The sequence below is a fragment of the Paramisgurnus dabryanus genome, chromosome 20 (genome assembly GCF_030506205.2).
Source record: "Paramisgurnus dabryanus chromosome 20, PD_genome_1.1, whole genome shotgun sequence".
NCBI classification, from domain to species: Eukaryota; Metazoa; Chordata; class Actinopteri; order Cypriniformes; family Cobitidae; genus Paramisgurnus; species Paramisgurnus dabryanus.
Genome location: NC_133356.1, coordinates 23,365,997 through 23,390,648, shown reverse-complemented (window position 1 = coordinate 23,390,648; position 24,652 = coordinate 23,365,997). Strand labels below are relative to the sequence as shown.

At 39.3% G+C, this 24,652-nt stretch overlaps 1 protein-coding gene across 2 annotated transcripts; it reads left to right on the top strand.

Annotated features, from left to right (window-relative positions):
• The first annotated feature begins 309 nt into the window (after positions 1 to 309).
• Positions 310 to 24,652, top strand: ccar1 (cell division cycle and apoptosis regulator 1). 2 transcript variants are annotated; one of them, XM_065297155.1, is made up of 26 exons: positions 310 to 386; positions 1,613 to 1,770; positions 3,026 to 3,198; positions 3,536 to 3,667; positions 5,803 to 5,832; positions 5,947 to 6,143; positions 6,607 to 6,733; positions 6,859 to 6,972; positions 10,189 to 10,375; positions 10,457 to 10,598; positions 10,715 to 10,870; positions 11,025 to 11,250; positions 12,864 to 12,977; positions 14,138 to 14,304; positions 15,039 to 15,249; positions 16,265 to 16,348; positions 17,015 to 17,203; positions 18,292 to 18,483; positions 19,113 to 19,331; positions 19,488 to 19,623; positions 19,697 to 19,785; positions 19,873 to 20,019; positions 20,281 to 20,404; positions 20,506 to 20,691; positions 22,517 to 22,722; positions 23,624 to 24,652. In XM_065297155.1, exons 2-26 carry the CDS (start codon positions 1,659 to 1,661, stop codon positions 23,678 to 23,680), a joined length of 3,717 nt encoding a protein of 1,238 aa, XP_065153227.1. In that variant the 5' UTR covers positions 310 to 386; positions 1,613 to 1,658; the 3' UTR covers positions 23,681 to 24,652. The 2 variants fall into 2 exon arrangements, with proteins under 2 accessions (XP_065153227.1, XP_065153228.1); XM_065297156.2 differs by lacking the exon at positions 310 to 386 and adding an exon at positions 511 to 650.

Sequence of the window (24,652 nt, the reverse complement as noted above, 5' to 3'; positions counted from 1 at the left end):
CTGTTTGATTTTATCTTTGCACACCATCCACAGCATTATGACAAAAAAAGACTGTACAACTTACACTGTGGTCGAACAATATAATCTAGTTTGTAGTTAAGGCTATTTGCATTTCAAATTATGTGTATTTGGTTTTGGGGGAATGTGATTCTCCCGTAAAGTTACATTTGTAAATTTATACAATATTTACTTTATAGGACTTAAAAAAAGATTGCGCTTCAATCTATTTGAATTACCTCATAAACCTCATAAAAAAAATCCTACCTTTTCTCATTTTATCTCATCCTCGATCAGCGTCGTAGGTCGCATGACTGGTGTACTTTAACCGATTTGCGCATGCGCAGTACATAAACCTCAGTCTGTACCGGTGAATGAGAAGACGGAGGGTAAGCAACAATAATAACAGCTGCTTTGCATGTTCACATATGAGTGAAGTTGCGTTTTATTGTTAATAATTTGTCCAACACTCGATTGTGTGCGATGAGTTGTGCAAATTTTGTCCACGTGTGATGTGTGAATGAGAGCACGGACTGAACACTAAACAGTCTGCTAATGTGTGGGCCTGGAACAGACAGCATTGCAGGAGAAAACAAAACACTCGTCACACAGTTCCACTGCTGACCCGCCATTAACACTCGCTGTTCATTTAAGTAAATGCACTTTTTTGTGGTTTACATGTTTGTTTGTGTTTTGGAAATACTGAATTGGTTTTAAATAACGTTAGTGATATTGTTTTGTTGCTGAGTTAGCTGGGTAGCTTACTGCGTTGACAATACGTTAATATGCTAAGCTAATTCTCTACTGCGGGTATTATGCCAATGTGAGCATTGGTCTTTTAAAACCCATCCTGTGGGACTAGTAACAGGTCTGATTAGCTATTGATCTATTTGGAATTTAGTTGAGTTTTAAAGCGGAGTAAGTTTGTCTTGTGTTTTGAAGCTGACACATGACATTTGCTGTGTTTCAAAACCTAGATAGCTGCCTACCTAGTCAGCATTTTTAGAAACGCTAAGAGTGAGTGTATTGATGAGTACCAATTCGCTTACCATTGCTATGCCATAAAGGTTATCACTATTTTATGTGAACGTACTTACATTTTAGTGCGTAGAAGAAAGTATGCAAGTACAGGCACATAGTAAAGTGTGATGACAGTGACCATTGTTGCCTAGACGACAAAGTGATGGTTAAATAAATCACACATGAAATACTATTCCTGGCAATTTCAGCTCTTCGCTGAAATTCGCTCATTATTTCTTACGTTTGCCATATAATGTAATGTATGAATTCAGTAAAGCATTACTAGATTATTTTATTAATTAAGCGTAACATCACTAAACTCCTCCCTCTAGCAATGAATTGTTGGTAATATCAGCCGAGCTGAGGGTGCATGGATCTGCACTTTGAATGTAGAACATACTAATTTGAATTTCAAGTATGATTTAGGATGGCTAGCATGTGAATTGGGATGCAGGACTGCTGTTCTGTGATAGGCAGAAAGCTTTTGATGCGACATTTAATCTGTTTGTTTTTCGTCTGCCCAATGGTGTGCTTGTAATGTTGTGCTATATTTAGAAACTGTTGTTTGCAGTAGTAAACCATAACATTCCCACAGGTAATATTCTGCAGCCTGGTTCAGCAGAAAGCGTCAGCAGGTCTCCATGGCCCAGTTCGGAGGGCAGAAGAACCCTCCATGGGCGGCCCAGTTTGCCACAACTGCGGTTTCACAACCCGGCCACTCAGGGCAGTCTATTGACCTGAACAGTTTACACTGTAAGTTACATTAAACAATCCACTTGTGCTCAATTTTATCACCAGTTTACTGATAATCCAATTTGAGTTTTAAGTATAAGCATGCATTAATAAATATAGTAAAGTTCAGGGCTCCAGACTAACTTTTTTCACTAGGAGCACAGCGGCCCCCAACTGAAAATTTTAGGGGCGCAACCAGAAAATTTAGGGGCACATACCGTAAATCAACATGCTAACCAAATATTCACATTTCTACTAAGTAATACACTGTATTACTAATAAATACTTTGATGATAGATGCGGAAATTACAATGTGCTGTTTTAAATATAGTGTCACATCACAAAAAAAAGGTCAAATTTACTGGTCGCACATGTGCGACTGGATGTAAATTTCAGTGGCACACTCTCAAATTTTGGTGGCAGTCTGGAGCCCTGTAAAGTCTTATTGTAAAAGTCAAACCTCAAGATGTTTTTCTTCAATTTTCTGTTATTTTGGTCACATTTTCTCACTATTAACTCTTTCCCTCGCCATTGTTTTTCTTTTAAAAAAAGTTGCCAGCCAGGGCCAGCATTTTCTATTATTTTCCCAAAGTTTCATACTTAAATATATAAACATACAATATATCAAATGAAAGAACAGCCCCTTTGCTTAAAAAAAGTTTCATCCTATCTTTATTTGTTCTCTTTTTTTTCACTTCTTAAATATGGGTTGGTATCTTCATAAATACCTCTTTAGAACAAAAAGCTAAAATAATAGCATTTTTGTAAAGGACTTTGGTTAGCGATCAGATTCAGAACGATGATCAAAACATACACAGAGTTATTCTCTTTTTGGATCAATGGATGCTTTAGTGTTTTATAAGTTGTGTAAGAGCCCCACCTAGTGCATAATAGCAGAAATATAGATTGCCGTAGAAACTCGTCTTTGGCAGGGAAAAGTTTTCTCTTAATTGACAAGATAACTTGTCAATGGCAATTAATGAACTATTAACTACAACTTTTGCCTCAGTAAACTCCTAATTGCAGCTTTTTAGTAACTATCGGTACTGGGTGGGATTAAGGAATGTAAAATAAAGGTCATGCAGAATATGTGCTTTATTAGTAATAATAAACAGCCAGTATCCTAGTAATATGCATGCTAATAAACAGCTAGTTAATAGTGGCAATTGTTACCATTTGGTCTTTAAGATGTGTTATGTTTGTTTAAATTTTAGTACTCCTAATTTGTTTGAACTGTGTTCACGATATCTTTACTATTTGAAATGTTCCCCCATAGCTTTAGGGGTACAGCAGCCGTCCCTCTTGGGTGCGTCCCCTATGTACTCTCAGCAGTCAGCCCTAGCTGCAGCCTCCCTCAACACACAGTCTGCAGCCAACTACCAGCTCTCGCAGCAGACTGCAGCCCTACAGCAGCAGGCCGCTGCAGCTGCGGCTGCTGCATTACAGCAGGTGAGACCCTGGCCACGATCAGTACAAAGATACAGCACTATACTGCAGCTAGAATAATTTCATAATGAAGCCCTGGGCTATGAGACCATACTAAAACACATACTATTTTTGCTGAATGTAGTATGTATACTGCGTATTCTTTCTGTAGTTACTGTGTTTCACAATGCAGTGCATTTGACAAAATCATTTCTTATGCATTGCAATGTAAAACATGCTTTTAGCTTTATGCTTTATAGCTTCTTTAGTGAAATTGTACTGATCCACATTACAGTACTGAGTGTTGTAATCTGACCTCCTACAGCGAGCAGCCTTGAGACACTGCTGTGCTTTGTTTTAGTCCCAGATCAATTCAGCCCTGCAGCAGTATCAGCAGCAGCAGCAGCAGCAACAACAGCAGCAGCAGCAACAGCCGCAAGCCCCACCTCCACAACCTCCACCTCAACAGACCCTTTACAATGTGCAGCATCAGGTACACCTGCTTGCATATCACACTGCAAGATGGTTGGCAATATTACTTTAGTTAAAAGTAGCTGATGCCAAAAAGGCACTGAATTGTTGATCAAAGCATAACTGTTACTGTTATCAACTGTGTCAGTCATCACAGTATCTGTGAAATACAGACTCCTGTATTTCGTACAAACACAGAAGAACCTTCATGGTATCCACCCCGATTTTAAAGGGACACTCCACTTAAAAAAAAAAATGTTCTTTTTCCAGCTCCCCTAGACTTAAACATATGATTTATATCACTTTGAAATCCATTCAGCCGATCTCTGGGTCTGACGATACCAATTTTACCATAGCTTAGCATAACCATTAAATCTAATTAGACCATTAGCATCGCACTTAAAAATAACCAAAGAGTTTTTATATTTTTCTTATTTAAAACTTGACTCACCTGTAGTTACACTGTGTACTAGGACAGATGGGAAAAAAAGTGGAGTGTCCCTTCAAATGTGATTGTCTCTTTAAGGCGCACCCACATTAGGGCTAACCCAACCAAACCATGCCCCCGTGCAATTGTCCCCCTCCCTACTCCCCCAAAAGCATGCACTCACACTGTATTTTGAGCAATCCGAGCCTGGACTCGCTTTTGTCATTAGGATGCGATTGTTTTGAAGAAAGCAGGAAGTAAAGCGCTCTCTTAAAGGACAAGTTCGGTATTTTAGACTTAAAGCCCTGTTTTCAGATTGTTTATGGTCAAATAGAATGGTTTTGACTGAAATTTCGACATTTTCGGCTGCCCTGAGAATTTTCGCGTGTTTGTGTTTCAGCTCAGACCTCTACAATGGGTTTATAGGTGCACTGGAACAATCCTTCCTAAAATGCATTAAACTTTCGTTTACAAAGACGTGAAACTCACCGAGTGGTCAGGGGTGTTCACTGGTATGCTCACACAAAAATCGCTCCAAAAGACGCATTCCAACAGGTTTTATCGTAGTTTTTACCAACTCCATTGACTGTATTAGACGTCCTGTGAGGTACGGTATTACTCCGCGCCGGGAACTTTGTTTCTATTCTTGCAATTGGCAAAGGCGGATTAGCGCCACCACCTGGGCTGGAGTGTTTATTATTCAAGCTCTAAGCGGAAGAATGTACGGGTGTGAGGCGTTTGGGGAAATAGGTCCACAAGTTAACAACGAATGCTAAAACAGCTGTTGGAAAGCCTCTTTTGCAGCGATTTTTGTGTGAGCATATCAGTGAACACCCCTGACCACTCGGTGAGTTTCACGTCTTTGTAAACGAAAGTTTAATGCATTTTAGGAAGGATTGTTCCAGTGCACCTATAAACCCATTGTAGAGGTCTGAGCTGAAACACAAACACGCGAAAATTCTCAGGGCAGCCGAAAATGTCGAAATTTCAGTCAAAACCATTCTATTTGACCATAAACAATCTGAAAACAGGGCTTTAAGTCTAAAATACCGAACTTGTCCTTTAACACTGTAGCCCATCGTAATGTTAAGTCATTGTTTTTTATTTTGAGTCGTTTGGTGCACGATGACACACAGCCCTCTCACATCATATTGCTTAGTTGATCTGTCCGGTGTGCATCTCAAACAAATGTAACCCTGCTGTGTGCATTAGAAGGTTTCTATGAAGACAGATAAAGGTGAGCGGTTGCGCAATTGTCGTCTCTCCTTTTGAACCGCTCTCTGTTGTGATTTCCGATCACACTACCCATTCGGCTATAGATCCCAAGTGAACCGTGCTCGAACCCACCTCTGCAAGCCAGCCAGGGAGCGATTAACCAAACCGCACCTGGGCATGGTACAGAGCGATCACACTAGTCAAAATGACCAGGCACCAGTGCACCCTTAGTGCACCCTTAAAATTTTATCATGCAAATACTGAGCTTAACACCATCACAGAGGAACTGAAAGAACCCAACTGTGACTCCTACGTTCTGCAGTGTGTGATATATTAATCACACTGCTCTATTTCACTCAACCCAGCCTTTGTACGTATGGTCACTTTTTATTGTCAACTTCTATAGTATTGATATTTTGATCTTCATACAAATGTGGTTCGAAAAACTCATAATTTTTCTGCACTACAGAGTGTAATTTGTTTTGATAATAATATTGCTTTTTTCTTTATCACAGCTTCAACAACCTCAACCCCTGCTTTCCCAGGTACACTGCATTTGCAAATGCTCTGTTTGCATCACATTTGAGAATAGATATGCAACATCAAGCATGAGATCATTTAACAATTTTTAATGTTCCCATGTATGTTGTATCTTGCAGCCCCCTGTTGCCTTGCCCACCAGCTTGAGCCTGTCGAACCCGCAGCAGACGGCACAGATCACTGTGTCCTACCCGACCCCCCGATCAAGCCACCAGCAGCAGACCCAACCCCAAAAGCAACGTGTTTTCACTGGGGTGGTTAGCAAGCTGCATGACACATTTGGCTTTGTAGATGAAGATGTCTTCTTCCAGCTCAGGTTTGTCTTCGTAAATCTGCCATTGACTGGTCAAACAGATAGCACCGCCCCCAAACTCCCATCATTGGCTAAGCCAGTTGTTCCTAAACTTTTTGATGTGCGCCCCTTCGATAAAACAATATCAAACTTAAATTTGAATTAAACAAAACATTAAATTACACAATGTAGTGCTGTTGATTAGTAGCCTTATTTTTCTGATGTTTAATTACACAGATTTATGATCAAATAATGTTTTTCATAAAACTGGGGCACCCGGCCCCATCTCACGCCCCCCAGTTTGAGAACCACTGGGCTAAGCCAACCTTGCTGTCTTTCTCTTATGATGAAGTGCAAATGAACATGGCAGCATTTTAATAACAGCACAGAGCCAGAGTGTATATAATTGTGCTTTGATTTGGTTTGCACATTAATCTTTAGAAATGCATATGCTGTAAATCTTCAACTGCTTGTTTTGTTTCTATAGCGCTGTTAAGGGAAAAACGCCACAAGTCGGCGATCGGGTTCTGGTGGAGGCTGTCTACAATCCCAACATGCCTTTCAAATGGAATGCCCAGCGAATTCAGACTTTACCTCAGATGCCCAACCAAACGGTGAGTTTGAGCCACGTGGTCCAAATGGATCCACAGTAACAGGTCTAACAAGAGTTAAAATCGTTCTACTTCCACAGTGTGTCATGAAACTTCTGTTGATTCCTGTGTTCTTAATCTCCATGTAGCACCAGCCGCCCCAGCCCTTACCACAGGTTTCCCCACAGCTGTCCAGCTTTTACTCTGATGCAGGAATGCCACGCTACTCTGACATACACCCTGCGGTGGATTCAAGACAAAATGTAACCCATGCCACTTGACCCCTGCGCCCCAAAACCCTATCCTTTTTTCCTCACCTTAATCTTCTGCTTGACCTGCTCCTCCATTCTCGCGTTTCACAAACAGGCTTTTTCTCACAAGTCCTTCGGTTTCCTTTACTTCCACTGTTTCTGCTTTTTACCCTTCTAAGTTTTACAGTTTACAGCATTTTGTGTTAGAGCTAGTTTTGTAATTATATGTTTTCTTTTTTGTCCATAGAGTCAATCTTTTCCTGCTAAGCACCTGCTTTGCTATTAATATACTTGTCTTGGGAAGATGGTGTAGTTATCTATATAGTGTGTGCATGTAGGCCTTTAGTGGCATTTTAAGTGCTTTTCTTACACTTTTGTATATAAAATTACTGGGTACACTAATGCCCATACCATCATTTTGGAGACAAATTTGGACTGTTGATGCTAGGGTTGTCACAATGCCAAAATGTCTGTATACAGTGCAAATACCAGTGAAATGTTAAGGTTCCTAAAACCAATTCTGAGACAAAAACAAAAATGAATACTAACAAAAACTAATAACATATATAATGTCAATAATACAATAATTTACTTAAAAAGGTTTAGTATTTAAAGCCCCCATGAAATTAATATTAAACTTTTTTCCTTTCAGTATAAATATGTTAGGCTTAAGAAAAAATATAAACTGGTATGGTCCAAAACACTGAAAAATTTCTCATACAAAAGATAAGGATTCAAAACCTTCAGTTTGGCACATGCCCAAAAAAGTTTAGAATTTTTATGGCATTACCATACACTTCAGCTTCTCATCAAATGTCCTGTCCAGTCAAACGCTCTTTAGATAATAAGTCATAATCATCATAAAAATAATCATCAGGTTGTTCCAAACCTGTATAAATTTCTTTGTTTTGATGCACAAGCTTGGAAGCACCATTGCCTTAGTATTACAATTTTTTTCCTACTTTCCTACTTTGGAAGTCAGTGGTGCTCCAAAACAGAACAAAGAAACTTAACAGGTTTGGAATAACATGAGAGTGAGTAAACTATCCCAGCCAGCAAATTTGCGGTTATCAATTTTGCTGATAACCATCTTAATAGCCGTCCAAACGCACCCCAGACATCTAGGCTAAGATGAGAAAAAATTTGGGGTCTCATTGAAAACCTAATAAACGTCCAATCATTTCCAAAATAAATGAAAGTAAATAATTAAATGAAACCAAACATTTTGTAATTACTGTTGACTTTGCTTTAGGGGTGTGACGAGATCTCGCGAGATTAAATGTGTTTCGCGAGATTACATGTGTCTCGCGAGATTTCTTGTGCAGGTGCTGGCCGTTTCTCAAATAAAAGACTGCATCCTTCAGAGGTCGCATTTTTAAACTGCATTTACTTCATCACTGTATTATTAGAGACTATTAACAATTATAAAGTTTACTAATTATTTAGTTAATTGCAACTTGTTGTAATATGCTCACGACTTGCGAATGTAATGCTCAGTTAATGATCTGAAATAAACCTTGATGACGTATACAGCCTGCATATGCGACCTCCGGAGGATGCAGCTTTCTGTTTGACCCTTTTACAGTGCATGCATTTTTTTGTTTAGTTTTCCAATAATGTTCGTTTGGGAGCTTGTGTGAAGTCTGAGACGCGTTGTGTTTGTCTGTTGATCAGTGTCAGATGTGTCTCAGCAGATTAAGCCCTCACTCAGAGTTAACATGATTTAATGTCTGCATGTTCTTGCTCAAATGACAGTGGCTGTATCATTTCTAGTGTAAAGAAATCGACAAATATTAAATATTAATATGGATTTAAACATTGTTTGACTAAAAATAAGCGTTTCTCTCCGTCTAAAGTAAAAAGTGAAAGTGAAGACAGCGTCTGCGAGACGAGTGCTCTATCGCCCCCTGCAGGCATTTGTTATAAAACATACATAATGCTTTTTATTTATAGGCCACAAAATGTTGTTTAATGTAACTTGGTTTTAATACTTTATTTGAACCAATTATTATTGCATCTTCGTTATTATGTACTTTTAAATGCTACTGCTCACTTGGGTCTATTTTTATTACCCCAAAATAACTAACAAATACTTCATTATCAGTTAGCAAAATAATTGTTAGGGCCAGTCCTTGATTAGTTTAAACATTTAAAAATAATGTGATTTCAGTTTCTTATTCATTTATTTGATCATTGAGGGTTTCTTAAAGTGTAAAAAATCGTCTCGTTCTCGTGAACCCAATCTCGTGTATCGTCTCGTCTCGTGGATTAAGTGTCTCGTCACACCCCTACTTTGCTTGCATGTAGGAATATTATTTATCGCAAGTTATTTTTGCAAAAATTCAAGTTTGCTAGAAGTGGGTTACTCATAGCCGGATTATAATAGGTCTATAGTTAAACTACACAGTAAAGTTATGTATTTAAGTAAGCTGTGAATTCTCTTGAGGGACTCTAAAACTTGGGTAGTTTTAGATGATGATATTAAAAAAAACATTACAATTTATTATGTTTATATTTAATTAATGTATATTTTAAATAAGAGGGAAAAAAATGAAACGAAACCAATGCATCAATCATACAGTGCCACTGTTACTGTAAAGTGTCACATGACAAGCGTGATGCATTATAAAATAATAGTTGTAATAAAAAAACTCATAATGGAAAGTCATTTTTAAATGCTATTAAGTTTAAATATAATCCCTTTTCAATTACACCATTTCAAAAAATGCGAACTGGTTTGATGTGGAACTCCATTTCCCTTCGAAATTCACTCCTTGTACTGGTCCCCTCGTGCCCCCCTCATTTCCAGCCCTGGTTATAGTACCTTGATACCACATTTAAACACATTTTCCTCCATCCAGCAAAACGGCTTACATACATTATTTGCACTAAGGCAGATTAATGTTTTTATGAGACTTGTTTGATAAGACCTAACTGAAAACATGATTGATTTTGCTCTGATAGATGTTAATTTGTCTTATTTAGGGCTGGGTAATTTCAATTAAATTCAAATCATTTTCTCTAAATGATTTGTTGTTTGTTTGAAACTTAAATAATCAAGTGCTTTAGATTACATGTTAAAAGGCTGAAAAATATAGGAACATATATGTCTAGCTGTATTGCCCAAGCAAGCTCATGATAATGATATCAATAAGATTCTCTTTAGTCTTCGATATTTGTTCATAATGGCAAATGTATCTTATCTACTCCATCTCTTTTGTATTTCAGAATCAACCCCCAGGCCCAAACATGATGAAACCCACAATGCTGCAGTCTCTTCCTCCACCCACTACATTCAGTGTCCAAGCCCAGGGACCTCCTCCATCTCTTCTGCAGGCCCAGCTCTCTGCAGCCTCTCTGACCCCACTACTGCATAACCCACCACAGCCACTGCTGCCCCAGCCACCCCCTAAAGGTACGTCAGCCCCCTTGCTCATTAACGGCCTAAATACTACGAAACGGAATCTGATCTTTTGTTTCTCTCTGTGATGTGTAGACTCCGTGTTCTCAGGGGGTTTGCTTCAGCCCCCAGTGCGAATGATACCTCAGCCACAACAGGTGAGGCGTGTGGACCCTTCTCCCCGATTCCCCAGTCGCAGTGACCGACCAGAACTCATCCTGAGGAAAGATGACCGCAGGTCAGCGTTCTAACATGAACCACACGGTTTTCTTACTTTAATCAAGTGCAAAATTAAAGTATTATTGCATTATAACTGAATTAATGCTCATTTCAATTTTGCCTGTGTTTGTGCAGTCGGGAGAGAGAAAGAGAACGGAGAAGGTCAAGAGAACGTTCGCCTACACGTAAACGTTCTAGGGACCGATCTCCACGCAGAGAACGTTCTCCGAGACGGCCGCGTAGAGTCGTACCAAGATATACTGTGCAGTTCTCCAAATTCTCCCTCGATGGGTTGGTTTCTTTTGTTTTTCTCTTTAACTGCAAATTTTGTTCTTTTTAGAAATGATTATTTTCTTATTTTTCTCAACATTATAGCTGAATTTTGCTACAAAACAAGTCATTTTTGTATTTTTATTATGTAACTCTCTGCTCCTATTCTTTAAAGTTATAACTGTGACATGATGGAGCTCCGGCGGAGGTATCAGAGCCTCTACATTCCCAGTGACTTCTTTGATGCTGTGTTTACCTGGGTGGATGCATTCCCCTTAACACGACCTTTCACCTTTGGAAACTACTGTAACTTTCATATCATGCATAAAGAGGTGGACTCTCTGGTAAAGAACACGTCCGTTCTTGACCCACCCGATGCCAATCACACCTACAGTGCAAAGGTATAACACTCCTTATTGTTTTAATGGCTAAATGTGTAATAATAACAATAGCAGCATCATGTTTTATTTGATAGTCTTGTGTGTTTACTGTACATAACATTTGATTATAAGTAGAGATGCATTGATATATCGGCCAGTTATATGTATCGGTCGATTTGAGTTTGCCATTTGCTGCTTTCTGTCTATGTAAGTTTTCTTTTATATATGTTTTATGTCTTTGTGTGTGGTTTTATGTATTTATTTATTTTATTGGGTATGTACAGTACTATGGTCAACACTTGTTGTTTTATAGTGCTATATAAATAAAATAGCAAAAGCCAATTTTCACACTATTGGCTATCAGCCGAAAGTTTAAAAACAGCCAACAGTCATGGCCGATATATCCTGCCAATCAAAAGAGAACAGGAAAATGCCATTAATTTCAGCTCTGTGTATAGAAAATGTAAAAAAAAAAGGGATAGTTCATTCAAAAATAATGTAATTTATGACTCACCCTCATGTCATTCCAAACACAGTTTAAGATGTTTTAGATTCAGTCCGAGAGCTTTCTGACCCTCCATTGAAAATCTATGTATGGTGTACTGTCCATTTCCAGAAAGGTAATAAAAACATAATCAAAGTAGTCCATGTGACATCAGTGGGTCAGTTAGAATTTGTTGAAGCATCGAAAATACCTTTTGGTCCAAAAATTACAATAATTACGACTTTATTTGGCATTTTCTTCTCTTCCAGGTCTGTTGTGAGCTGCATAAAACGCTGCTGACGTGTTATCTGGTGCGCCACAGCTTATTTTGTCCGAGCTTCGTTTACAGTCTGAGGGAGACGCACGCTTTAAGTTTGAAAAAAAATCTTCGCAAACATGTCTGAGGATAACACGTCAGCAGCGTCGTACGTCAGCAGCGTTGTGCACGCAGTTCACAACAGACCCGGAAGAGAAGACAATGCTGAATAAAGTCGTAATTTTGTTATTTTGGGACCAAAATGTATTTTCGATGCTTCAACAAATTCTAACTGACCCACTGATGTCACATGGAATACTTTGATGATGTTTTTATTACCTTTCTGGACATGGACAGTATACCGTACATAGATTCTCAATGGAGGATCAGAAAGCTCTCAGACTAAATCTAAAACATCTTAAACTGTGTTTCCGAAGATGAACGGAGGTCTTGCGAGTTTGGAACAACATGAGGGGGTGAGTCAATAATGACATTATTTTTATTTTTGGGTGAACTATCTATCCCTTTAATGTTCAATATTAAAGGTAATTATGTGAACAAATAACATCCAGAAAATTTAGTCTTCAGAATTTAGTTAATGCAAGTTAATGTTACCCCCAAACTATCGGCTATGACATCTCTCAGTCATTTTTTGTGATTGTTCTACATAAAATCATCCTACAAAATGTAAGGAACATTGTGTGAAAATATAACCGTGATATCTTTTATATTGAATTTGTAAGGTCATGTCAAAGATTGAAATGTGAAATCAATCAGTGTGCAAAATTAAACTTTGATGCGTTTGATCTTATAATTGGATTGAGACTTAAGCCTGGAATTCCTGCTATCATTTTGAACTCCACGTATGACTTTGTATGTGTATGACTGTTATAGGTGATGCTGCTTGCCAATCCCAGTCTAGATGAGCTGTATCATAAGTCCTGTGCTCTTGCAGAAGATCCTGCAGACCTAAGAGATGCCTTCCAGCATCCTGCCCGCCTCATCAAGGTATAGCTCTCTCAATAACACTGCTAACCAGACCAAACTCAAATTCAGCTTTACTGCTAAAGCATTAGCTTTGTGTTTATTAATCAGCTTGCATTAACATTGCACTTGTTACACTGTGGTATTGTACAGGGATGGACAACATTAGAGTTCCAGGGTATCTGTTATTACTATTATACACCAGTAAACCAATGTTTGTGGGTGGTGTAGTAGTACTTGTGGCTGCTACAAAACCACATACCATTGTTTAATAACCTATAAACTCTTTGTTGGGTTTATGCCTTATTTGCGCAAATATTTTTTCTATAAAGATTTTGAAATGAAATATTGCTGTATCTTTAATCTAAGACACACGTAGATTAGCTGCGTTTCCATTACCCTTTAAATTGCGCAAACTGACATTGTGAATTGAAAATACAGCCAAGTCAATTTCGCAAAAACTCCAATATAGTGCAAAAACGTATTTTTATGCTCGCATGAGGTGGTTTTCAGGTGATTCGAAAAAAGTGTATTCGCATATTCAGGTCACCTGATTCAAGTAATTATTATTTTAAAATGATGCGGTATGGACTAAAACCTCCCAGAAACACCTCAATGCGTGTCTGCTCCCAAGTATAAGGGACTTTCCTTGGCATTAATGTTTGGATAATACTCTTATGTCTCCTTAGGTTAAGAATGATGCCTAGTGCGGTGGATGTAATATTAGTAAACCTACCAACATCGAGAGGAAAAACTCAGTCCCATATCATCGGTTAATGGAAACGCGGACTACTCCGCAATAGTCTTTTGTCAACATTTAGAAAATAACGCTAAAGTTTTGCGCAGATCTGCAATGGAAAAGCAGCTACTGATACTAGTTCACCACTGGACACCAAAAGATGTTTGTCCAACCCTGTATTTGATCTGGGGAGTTACTAACCCTTGGTGATATGATTATGTTTTATGTCACTGTTGTTGGGGAGCTAACTGTGATGTGTCTGTCCTATTCCATTGCTGAACGCTTTGTTGTGTGGAATAAGCTTATCTGATGTTGTCTCTCCTTCCTTCCGTCCGTCCGTCCGCCTCTGCCGCCGTCTTTGTGTCCTTTGTGTCTATTCACAAGTCTGCAATGCTCTCGAGTGTCCCATAACCCATGTGCTCTCTGTGAACTCTTATGTTTGCAGTTCCTGGTGGGGATGCGGGGCAAAGACGAGGCCATGGCCATCGGTGGTCACTGGTCTCCCTCTTTGGACGGGGCCGACCCAGAGAACGATCCCTCTGTCCTTATAAAGACAGCCATACGTTGTTGTAAGGCTCTAACAGGCATTGATCTGAGTTTGTGTACCCAGTGGTAAGTACGAGTTTTTTATTAGTACGTGCTGATGCATCTCCTGTAATCTCCCATGTCTGCATCTCTTAATATTAGGCCTTAGCATCACAAAATAAGGCCTGGCAGACAACACCGAAACATCTGCGACCCGCTGCATGGTTTTACACAGCAATGTACCTCCTGATATGTTTGATGCTTTTGTTTCGTTTTGTCATTTTGATTCAGATTTTATTTTTTTGTTTTGCAATGTTGGCGCTAATGTGTGTGGCAGTCCTGCCCCCCTTATCTGTGTGGTGAATGCATTGATTCTTTTGCTCCGAGAGCAGAACCGGAGGAGTCGAACGCCATCGTTAATTTGTTCTCTTTGACCTTTGCCTTGTGTTAAATATCTTACATATTTAACTTGCTTTCAGTGTGTTTCAATCTGTCCTTCTCTCACACCCCCGGGGGTTTGTAAGCTATCTTTCACAAGCAACCGGTTCAGATTCACTGTGGGTGTGCCAGTGGGAGGGGCCTGACGCAAGGGGGAGGGACCTTCACCGTTTTTGTTTAATTGTGTGTGTATATACTGTCTGTCGACCTCCCCCCGCTACGCGGCTGCCGTTCATCCCGAGAAACGTTCGGGGGGGGTCGTATTACCACGAACGGGGTCGCAGGGGGCTCAAAGCTTTCTGTGTTTGTTGAGGGAAGTGTGTTGAATTTGTGTGATGTCTCACAGAATGTTTCTTTCCAACGCGCTTCTTCCTTTGCGACAGGTATCGTTTTGCAGAGATACGCTATCACCGCCCTGAGGAGACTCACAAAGGGCGGACAGTCCCCGCACATGTGGAGACAGTGGTTTTATTTCTACCGGATGTTTGGCATTGTCTTCCTACCCGCTCAGAGTGGGAGGGCCTGTCCCGTGGACTCAAGGAGCAGCTGGCAGAGAAACTCTTGGCTGAACGGAAGGAGGCTGATGGAGAACAGGCACTGAACGCTAATCCCTCTCTTCTCATTTCCGCTTCTCACAGGCACAGGAGTAGACAAACAAAACACTTAAAAAAGCAACAACACAGAAAGAAACAGACAAGTATCACAGGCATCATACAAAACCCACTTTTCCCATCCCTTCCTCATTCCTGTTTCATCCCTGATCCTTCACCCCATTTCCTCCTGCTCTCCCTCTGTCATGCAGTCACACACAGCTGGAAGAGCGTAGCTCCTACTTTATTGACACCTGCTTCAACTGGTTAAACAGCTTCCAGCTGACGATAAAGCATGATTGCCAATTGAATTGTCAATTTCTTACTTAAAATTCCAATTTTTAATTTCAAAAGACTGAAAATGTATGCATGAATCCAATAAGATCAATGGGAGATCAATGCTGGAATCTGTAGGGCCAGTTGTGAGTTGTGTTATAATGTTTGTATTTTGTTTTACCTGTTAATTCATTATCTGCCGAACTCCAAATACTTTCTAAGTTATGTCTCTCGTCTGTCTCTCTTCTGTTTTGATTTTACGCTGTTCTCGGATTGTGTGTAGATCCTATTTGGAATGCGATTTTTCCCGGGAGGTTGGTTTATACGAGGACAGTTCTGACTAGCTGGCTAAGAAAACTTTAAAAGAGTGTACGCAGAAAACGTACTATACTTGCAAGACGTAGACGTAGGGTGTCCCCACACACATGAGTTTGGAGGTGTGCACCTGCCCCCATGTCCATCTCTTGAACCCAGTGTCATTGATTATCTTTTTGTATTCCACAGAACTGGCATTGATTGGCTGATAAGTGGGATCTGTTTCTGAAAGCTAGAGAGCTTCCTAGCAGTGGATATATATTTTTTTACCCAGTCTAGAGCTCAGTAGGAGGAGACAATGAGACACAGTTGTGACCTATGCTTCTTGCACGGATCAACTTTTGTTTCAGAAAACTCACGCCAGGTCAAAGAGTAGCGTTTTTAACACTTCTGTCCCTTTCTCTTTTTCTCTCACGTCACACACTTAGGAGGAGGAGGATAAAGATGAAGACGATTCAAAGGAAGTCGCCACACCGACTCACTGGTCCAAGCTTGATCCTAAATCTATGAAGGTAAGATGGACATTGTCAGATGGCTAAGCAACGGAAAATTTATAGGCAGCAGGTTGTTATCGAGGACCCGATGTGGACCCGTGAGGGTTTTGTATCACACTGAAGGGGCTTATTTCGCGATAACAACCAGCTGCCTGTACATTATCCCGCTTATTACATGGCTGTTTCCTTATAAGTAAGGTAAGGAACGTTAAATATTGATTTGAAATATTTTATTTGCTCATTTATTACAAATGCAGACCTTCCGCGAGGAAACCTCTTTACTTTCAGTTTTAAGATAAGAAAAGCCGTTTAGATTACACAAATTACATTTGTAAATATAATGTCATATATATTATTAAAATGCATATTTATAATACATTTTTGCTTAATATAAAACTGTACCTGTCAAAATGATTTGTAGAATTCGGGCTACCGTGTGTTATTATTTTTGAGCGGTTGTTATCTGGGAATAACAAACTTGCAAATCTCCCGACTGACCAATCGGAATTGAGCACTCCATCGAAACGTGCTATAAGGCTGGATTAAAACGCGTTTTGCACAAAATGTATGGAAAACCATGAGTATTTGAAGTACACTGGCATCAAAAGGCCACAACTTTCTTGTGATTCACTTTCTTGAGATCTTTGACACAGCAGAACCCTAACATGTCTTATTTACACGCAGGTGAATGACTTGAGAAAAGAGTTGGAGAGCCGCACACTGAGCTCTAAAGGGCTCAAGTCCCAGCTAATCGCTCGCCTAACCAAACAGCTAAAGGTGGAGGAACAGGTGGAGGAGTCTAAGGAGCCGGAGAAACCTGAACCTCCTTGCGTGGAGGAAGATGAGGTCAGCAGAATTGAAGACGACAAAGAGGTGAGACAGGAAAGATCTGAGGATGTCTTTTGGCTATACTTTATTTTGATAGTTCACTTTACAGGGTTCCCACGGGTCCTTGAAATCTGGGAGAAAAAATTCAAGACCATAGGAAGTTTTTAAAATTATACATACATAGATACAGGCATTGAAAGGGCTTGAATCTATTTTATGCAAGAAGTTTTCTGGGTGAAAAATCCATATTATTCCCCGTGTAGTGTAGGATAATATCATTAAAATTCTAGACTTTTTAAGCACTTTTTAATGTGCTAAACTGTTCACTTGAAATGCTTGTATCTTCTTTATTGGCATTCGTACCAAAATGCTTTTTGCATAGCTGTGCATTTCATGTGACGCATCAAAACGTCTCGGGTTACGTATGTAACTGTTGTTCCCTGAGAAGGGAACGAGACGCTGCGTCTCCATTGCCATACTTCTTGCATCCCTGTAAGGCAGTCTTTCAATACTGCAATATTTCAGATAGCGATATATCTCCTGGCTCCCGCGTCACCCTATCTTTGTCGTTAAGCCTCACCATTGGTTGAATTTGATATACACAATCAGATGCACTTATCCCTGGAGGCGTCCCCAAAGTGTCACTGCAGTGATGCAGCGCGAGTTCCCTCAAAAGGGAACTGTAACAACGTATCTTAAAAGGTAACATGATATAACTTTGCTCTCACTTGAAATGTGTCCCCACATTTAGTCCTTGAATTTGAGGGTATTGGACCTGGAAAGTCCTTTTAAAGGTCCTTGAATTTGAAGTTAACTAAGGTGTGGGAACCCTGACTTGGACATTTTACTAACTAAAAGTAACTATTCAAAACATTGTGCAGCATATTTACGAACATGTTTACTCTCACATGATATTAGTGTGCATCAATTTAAACCTGTTATTTCTCCCACTCATGTTTTAATGGACCATCCCATCTGAGGTGGTCCATTAAAATTAAAATTAAAATGGTAATAAAAAAGGTGTGAATGGGAATGCGCCTCTCTCGTCCACTTCTGATCTAATCAACCAAAATGCATCTTAATGCCAGGTGTAAACAGAGCTTATGATCAATCTTAACAATTTATGTTTTAAGGAGGAGGAGCGAAAGCAGCTGGAGGAACAGGAACGTCAGCGCAGGGAGAGACGGTATGTTCTGCCGGATGAGCCCACCATTATCGTCCACCCCAACTGGGCTGCCAAGAACGGCAAATTTGACTGCAGTATTATGTCATTGAGTGTGCTGCTGGACTATAGACTGGAGGACAACAAGGAGCATTCGTTTGAGGTGAGAAGCCCTGCCAACTAAACCGTGGATAACTCATCATTTCTGCGGCACCAAATGCAATTGCAGAAATTGTTACAAAATATTTTAAAGCAGGTTTCACGTATACTTCCCTCTTCATGTTTTTTCTAAAAAACGTATGATGCCATCAATTAGATTAAACATTTAAACATATCGTTTTTAGATAAATCAATCGCAGAATGCATTGAAATGAGCTCATTTTTATCCAAGATGGTAGATAGAAGTGGATGTGTCAGTTTGGGGCTGTTTCCCAGACATGGCTTAAGTCTTATCCCTGACAAAAACTAATATTTGAGCTATCTTTACCAAAATCCGCTTGCACTGACGTATTTTAAAATTTATTAGTGTCCTGATGGCACATCATTTATGATTTTTGTAAGGTATGTTTACTTAAATGTCCTAATATAACTAAGGCCTAGTCCTGGATTAATCTAAACGCTTTTTGGGAAACTGACCCTTAATCTTTTAATCTATTAAAAAGTTGGCCTTTTTTGTATTTAGCATGCACCAAGTCAGTTATCAGTCAGTGATAGACAGTATTTTTTGTAAAATACATGGTTTTAAAATAACATGACAAATTTACTGAACTGAATTGTTGCTCGTCTGTTCAGGTGTCTTTGTTTGCTGAGCTGTTCAATGAGATGCTTCAACGAGACTTTGGCTATAGGATCTACAAAGCACTCGCTTCTCTTCCAAACAAAGATGAGAGAAAAGACAAAAAAGACAAAGCTAAAAAAGATACAGAAAGGAGGGACATAAAGAAGGATAAGGATGAGGATAACGGAGAGCCAGTTTCCAAGAGAATAAGGGATGAAGATGAGAAGAGGAAGGTGAGAGGAATGATTCATGCACACGCATGCCTTTGTAAATAGGACTCTGGACCAATTAGCATCTAGCTTTTAGTACTTCATATATCTTGTTTAAGTTAAAGCTTTTATATGAACGCAAGATAAAGCCATCAGAATGAATGTGTGTCTCGAATATAGGATGAGGAAAAGGAAAGAGGCATTAGGAGAGAAGGGTCAAAAGATGAAGATGATAACGAAGATGGGAGCACCAACAACAATGCCGATGAATATGACCCCATGGAGGCAGAAGATGCAGATGACTATGATGATGATGGTAGAGATCACACACAGATGCACTTAATGTTTCTGTAAAGACTCCAGTTTATCTGATCTTTTGTGATCCACAGATAAAGACGATGAGGACTCCAACGGGAGAGACAGAAGAGACGACCGCAGGGATGACCGAAAATCCAAAGACAGATCTTCAAAAGATAAAGTAATGTTTGTTTGCTGACATTTCAAGTTGTTATTGAGCAGAGAGCAATAATAGCAGTCATGCATTATTGATCTTGTCTGTCTGTAGGATGTGAAGAAAAAGCAGATGGTGACGTTTAACAAGGATCTCCTGATGGCATTTGTGTACTTTGACCAGAGTCATTGTGGCTATCTGCTGGAGAAGGACTTGGAGGAGATCATGTATACACTGGGCTTGCATCTCTCCAGAGCTCAGGTACTTCTGCTCGACAGGGTTTAGTATCGAGATGGTGCATGAGGTTTGGGGAGGCTATAAAGTTTCAATGATGTTATTAAGCAAAGTCGTAAAGGATATGACAGCCATAGCTGGTTAGCAACTAATGCCACATGCAACATGTGATTTGTCACATGACGCTGTTGTTTCAAGCCTGGTTAGGACACACATTTCCGTTTCATATTGTTGATAGATATACAACTTGTTAATTGACAGACTAAGGTGTCTTGTTGACTTTTCCAGGTGAAGAAATTGTTGAACAGACCGTTGGTCAGAGAGTCCTGCCACTATCGCAAGCTAACGGACCGACCGAAAGATGAGCCCAGCCCAACGTTGACCTCTGATGCTCAAATAGACAACCTTTTAGGTGTGCAAAGATGATAGCTGAAACTAAGAGGCTTATTTGTAATTCAAGATTACAACTCCATCACCATGCAGTAGACTAAAGCTGTGTTTGCATGCGTGTAGGTAACCAAACCTTGCTGGCCAGTAAGAAGAGCAAGCTAAAATCAGAAGAGGCCGGCGAATCGGGTAGCCTGATCGTCTACAACGGAGCCATGGTGGACGTGGGTAGCATGATGCAGAAACTGGAGAAGAGCGAGAAGACCAGAGAGGAAATTGAGCAGAAACTCATGCAGCAAGACATTAAAATGGGTAATAATATCAATCATCCTGCTTTGATCTATGGACGGTGATTGAATTTTGGGGGGTGCGAATGAATGTGGTTGCATATTGGTGTTAATATTTTAACTGACAACATTTCACACACATCATTTCATAATAAAAAAAACTAAAACAAGTCCCATGTGCATTAGTGATGCACAGGTCGGGTTGGGGCAGGCAAAGAAATTGTCACTTTATTTTGGGGCAGGTCATTAAAAACAAAATAAAATTTAAAAAAAGTAAGCGTGCAATTCTCTATCCTATATTAACTCTTTCCCCTTCAGTGTTTTTAAAAAAAGTTGCCAGCCAGCATCAGATCAGATGCAGAGTGATCTTTAAAACATACACAGAGTTCTTTCTCTTTCACGTGAGGCGCTACTTACGGGTTGTCTAAGTTGGGGAAGTGCGCCACCTGGTGGATAATAGCAGTATTGCGGAAAGTCAGAAATTCTCGTCATTGGCAGGGAAGCGTTTTTTCTGAATTGACGAGTTATCTCGTCAATGGCGGCGAAAGAGTTTAATATTTGGGAATATATATTTTCATTTTTTATTAGGTTCTTTTATAAGGTTAAATTACGTCAGCCTACGTAGCAACTTAACCTCCGCAACGTAACTTGATATCCCCAAACCTTTGGCCTTACGTCTGAAAGTGCCAAGTAACGTTAGCTCCCACTGCCAGCCACAACAACAAACAAACGGAGAAATAATCCCGACCCGCGCATCACTAATGTGCAGGTGCACCATTGTCAAGCCAACATTTGTCTGTCAGTCACTTCCTAAACCCATACATGAGACCATAAATACCCTACACCCGCCAGTCTTTTTTTTGTCTGCCAGCATTTTTCGTGATTTTCACAAAGGTTTCACAAAATGCCTTCCAGGAAAATTTTCTTCTATAAATATATAAACATACAAATATATAAAATAAAAGAACAGACCCTATTTTGTAAAGGACTTTTGTTAAAGATCAGTTTCAGAACAAAGATCAAAACATACACAAACTTTACAATGTTGTAGAATTAGCTGATGCGTCAGTTTTTTATAAATTGGGTAAGAGCGCCACCTAGGGTATAATAGCGGAATTAAAAATTACCAAAACTCGTCAAGGAAGCGTCATTGGCAGGTAAGCATTTTCTCTTACTTGGCAAGAGAACTCGTCAATGGCGGGGAAAGAGTTAAGGTCTCTGCCATTCGGAGGAAGTGGGATATAGCGATGCTACATTTACTGTAAATTTCCAAAAGTTATATTTAAAAATGTGCTTTTAATAGGACTTGAAAATCCTTCCTCTGATCACCATCCTATGAAATGAAAGGTACAATGTGTAACTTTAAGAAGGATCTCTTGACAGCAATGCAATATAATCTACATAACTATATTATCAGTAGTGTGTAAAGACCTTACATAATTAACTGTGTTGTTTTATTACCTTGGAATGAAACCTTTTTATTTGCATACAACACGGGTCTCCTTACATGGAAGTCGCCGTCATATCTCTACAGTAGCCCTAAAACTGCTCTACACAGCGTGTTTCGTCCCTATGTTGACGACATGTTGGTCTTGTGCAGCTACTGTAGCTTCTTTTTGCATATTGAAATTGAGGTTGGTTTGCAATTTGCAGTCTCACCACTAGATGCCACAAAAACCTCACATTACTCCTTTAAGTGACTACAATGTATACAAACAGCTTAAATGTACCTTAATGTGTTAACTCCTGTAGTGCTGGGGACAAGTGTCACAGAATTTGCCATTGACGGACAGCTCTGTGTGTAACAGCAATAACATAAAGTTTGCCAATCTATCTTTTTTATATTGTAGAGGAGGGTTCAAAGCGTGTGGCGGAGCTGGAAGCAGCTAACCAAAGCCTTCTGAGAGAGCTGGAGGGGGTGAAGAACAATCTTAAAGAGACCGAAAACAACCTGAAGACATCAGACCAGCAGAAAGGCAGCTATGAACGACAGCTCCACAGCACAGTCTCCAACCTTAACACCATTATGAAGGAACTTCAGTGTGTTCTTTCAAAGGTATAAACTTTATCTCTAGTGTCATCACTAAATTCTTCTGTAGTAAATGATGACAGGATACACTAGGGCAGTTTCCCATTAAAAATATCTGTCTGAAATTTATTCTGAATCACTAGGCTTTGATTCTGTGTTTCATGCACAGCTATTGGGTATACAACTGCTTGTTGAGCAGTAGAAAGTCCTAATCAATCTAGATTGAGTCATTTATGACCTGCATTTAAAAAAGCTACACTCTCGTCAAACACAAAATATTCTTTATTATCATGAAAATACCTGAAGCAATTTGAAAAACAGTGATAGGAATATGCTTATAGACATTTCCCATAATGGTACTTCTTCTGCGGCACAAATGAAGTTTCTGCATGAGAGCAGAATGGATGTGGCAGCATTTCACTGTAATTTATTAAAGCGGCCATTTCACAAGACTTTTTTATATGTCAAATTAAACTTTGGTGTCTCCAGAGTAAGTATGTGAAGTTTTAGCTCAAAATATCATATAGATAATTTATTATAGCATGTGAAAATTGCCACTTTGTAGGTGTGAGCAAAAATGTGGGTGTGTCATTTTTGGGTGTGTCCTTTTAGTGCAGAGATCAGCTTGTTTGCATTTTAATGACCGTGTCGTGGTTGGATAGTGCAGATTAAGGGGCAGTATTATCCCCTTCTGAAATCACAAGGGGAGCCAAATTTCAATGACCTTGCTTGCAGAGAATGGTTTACCAAAACTGGTTGATCTTTTACACATTTTAAGTTTGGTAGAAGAACATGGAAAAAGTGAAATTTTCATGATATGTCTCTTTATAAATTAATTCATTGAGCAAATGTGCATTTGCACGATTAATAGTACCAGCCCTTGTATATACACTCATCTGTTCAACTGTCTCTTCTGTAATGGATACAGGTCGATCCCTCGAAAGACAGCGACAGAAAATCTCAATCTAATGGCTCAGATGGATGAACGGCCCTGTCCTGCTGATCTACTCCGATCTACTCTCCTCTCAAATATGTAAATAAGCTTGAAACTAACACAATTCTTATGAAAAATTTCTTTAGATTTTGTTTCTGTGTATAAAGTTTTATTGACAGTGGGGGTAGATTTCTCATAAATCTGTAATTAAAAATACATTACTCATTACTCTTTATCAGTAAACACTTAACAAGCTCATGTTTGTTTAATAGTTTGTTCAAATTATGCATTTTGTGGTCTTACAAGAGCTACATGTCTGCTATATCATTTTCTTGTTCAAATAATTCATGACTTGTGCCAGTATGTGTGAGTTTTTATTAGCAGAGTTTAATTAGCAATAAAAGTGTTATTTATGTTAAATTGAAATGAAATCGGTTATGATTTAAACATCATAACCACGAGGGCCTGCTTGTTTTGTTCGGTATCCTCTGGCTTGTTTTTCTGCCATGTCACCTGTAAGCATGCATTTAAATGAGTGCATGATTCCTGTTTATTCTTCTTGCAAGCTTTTTTTCTGATATTCTCTTAATGCTTTGATCCAGGTGTAATCCAGTATAGCAGGGTAGCGTGAATGTGGCCGTGTTCTTTGTCAGGCCAGTAACCCTGTTAATGATGCACAAGTTTTGTGAAGTCCCATCCATTTTTTGTTTTGGATACTTCACTTAATATCAGAGTGATTGTAGTGTGATTTGAATACAGTATGTATTTTCCATGAGTGCTATACTGGAGTTGTTTTGAAGGCAGTGAATTCTAATGCTTTTCTTATTTTCATTTTTTCTATTGTTAGCCAACTACAGAGGAGAATGATTACATTATTACAGTGGAGGGTTGCTGCTGAATGAAAAGAGCCAAACTTAGTAAAAATGAGCCCAGTGCAGCCAAGTGCATATTATTTTTGTATTCCTGATGTACTTCATGGTTGTCTTGGTCAAGGAAAAATAAAAGTGGTTCATTTTAAACATA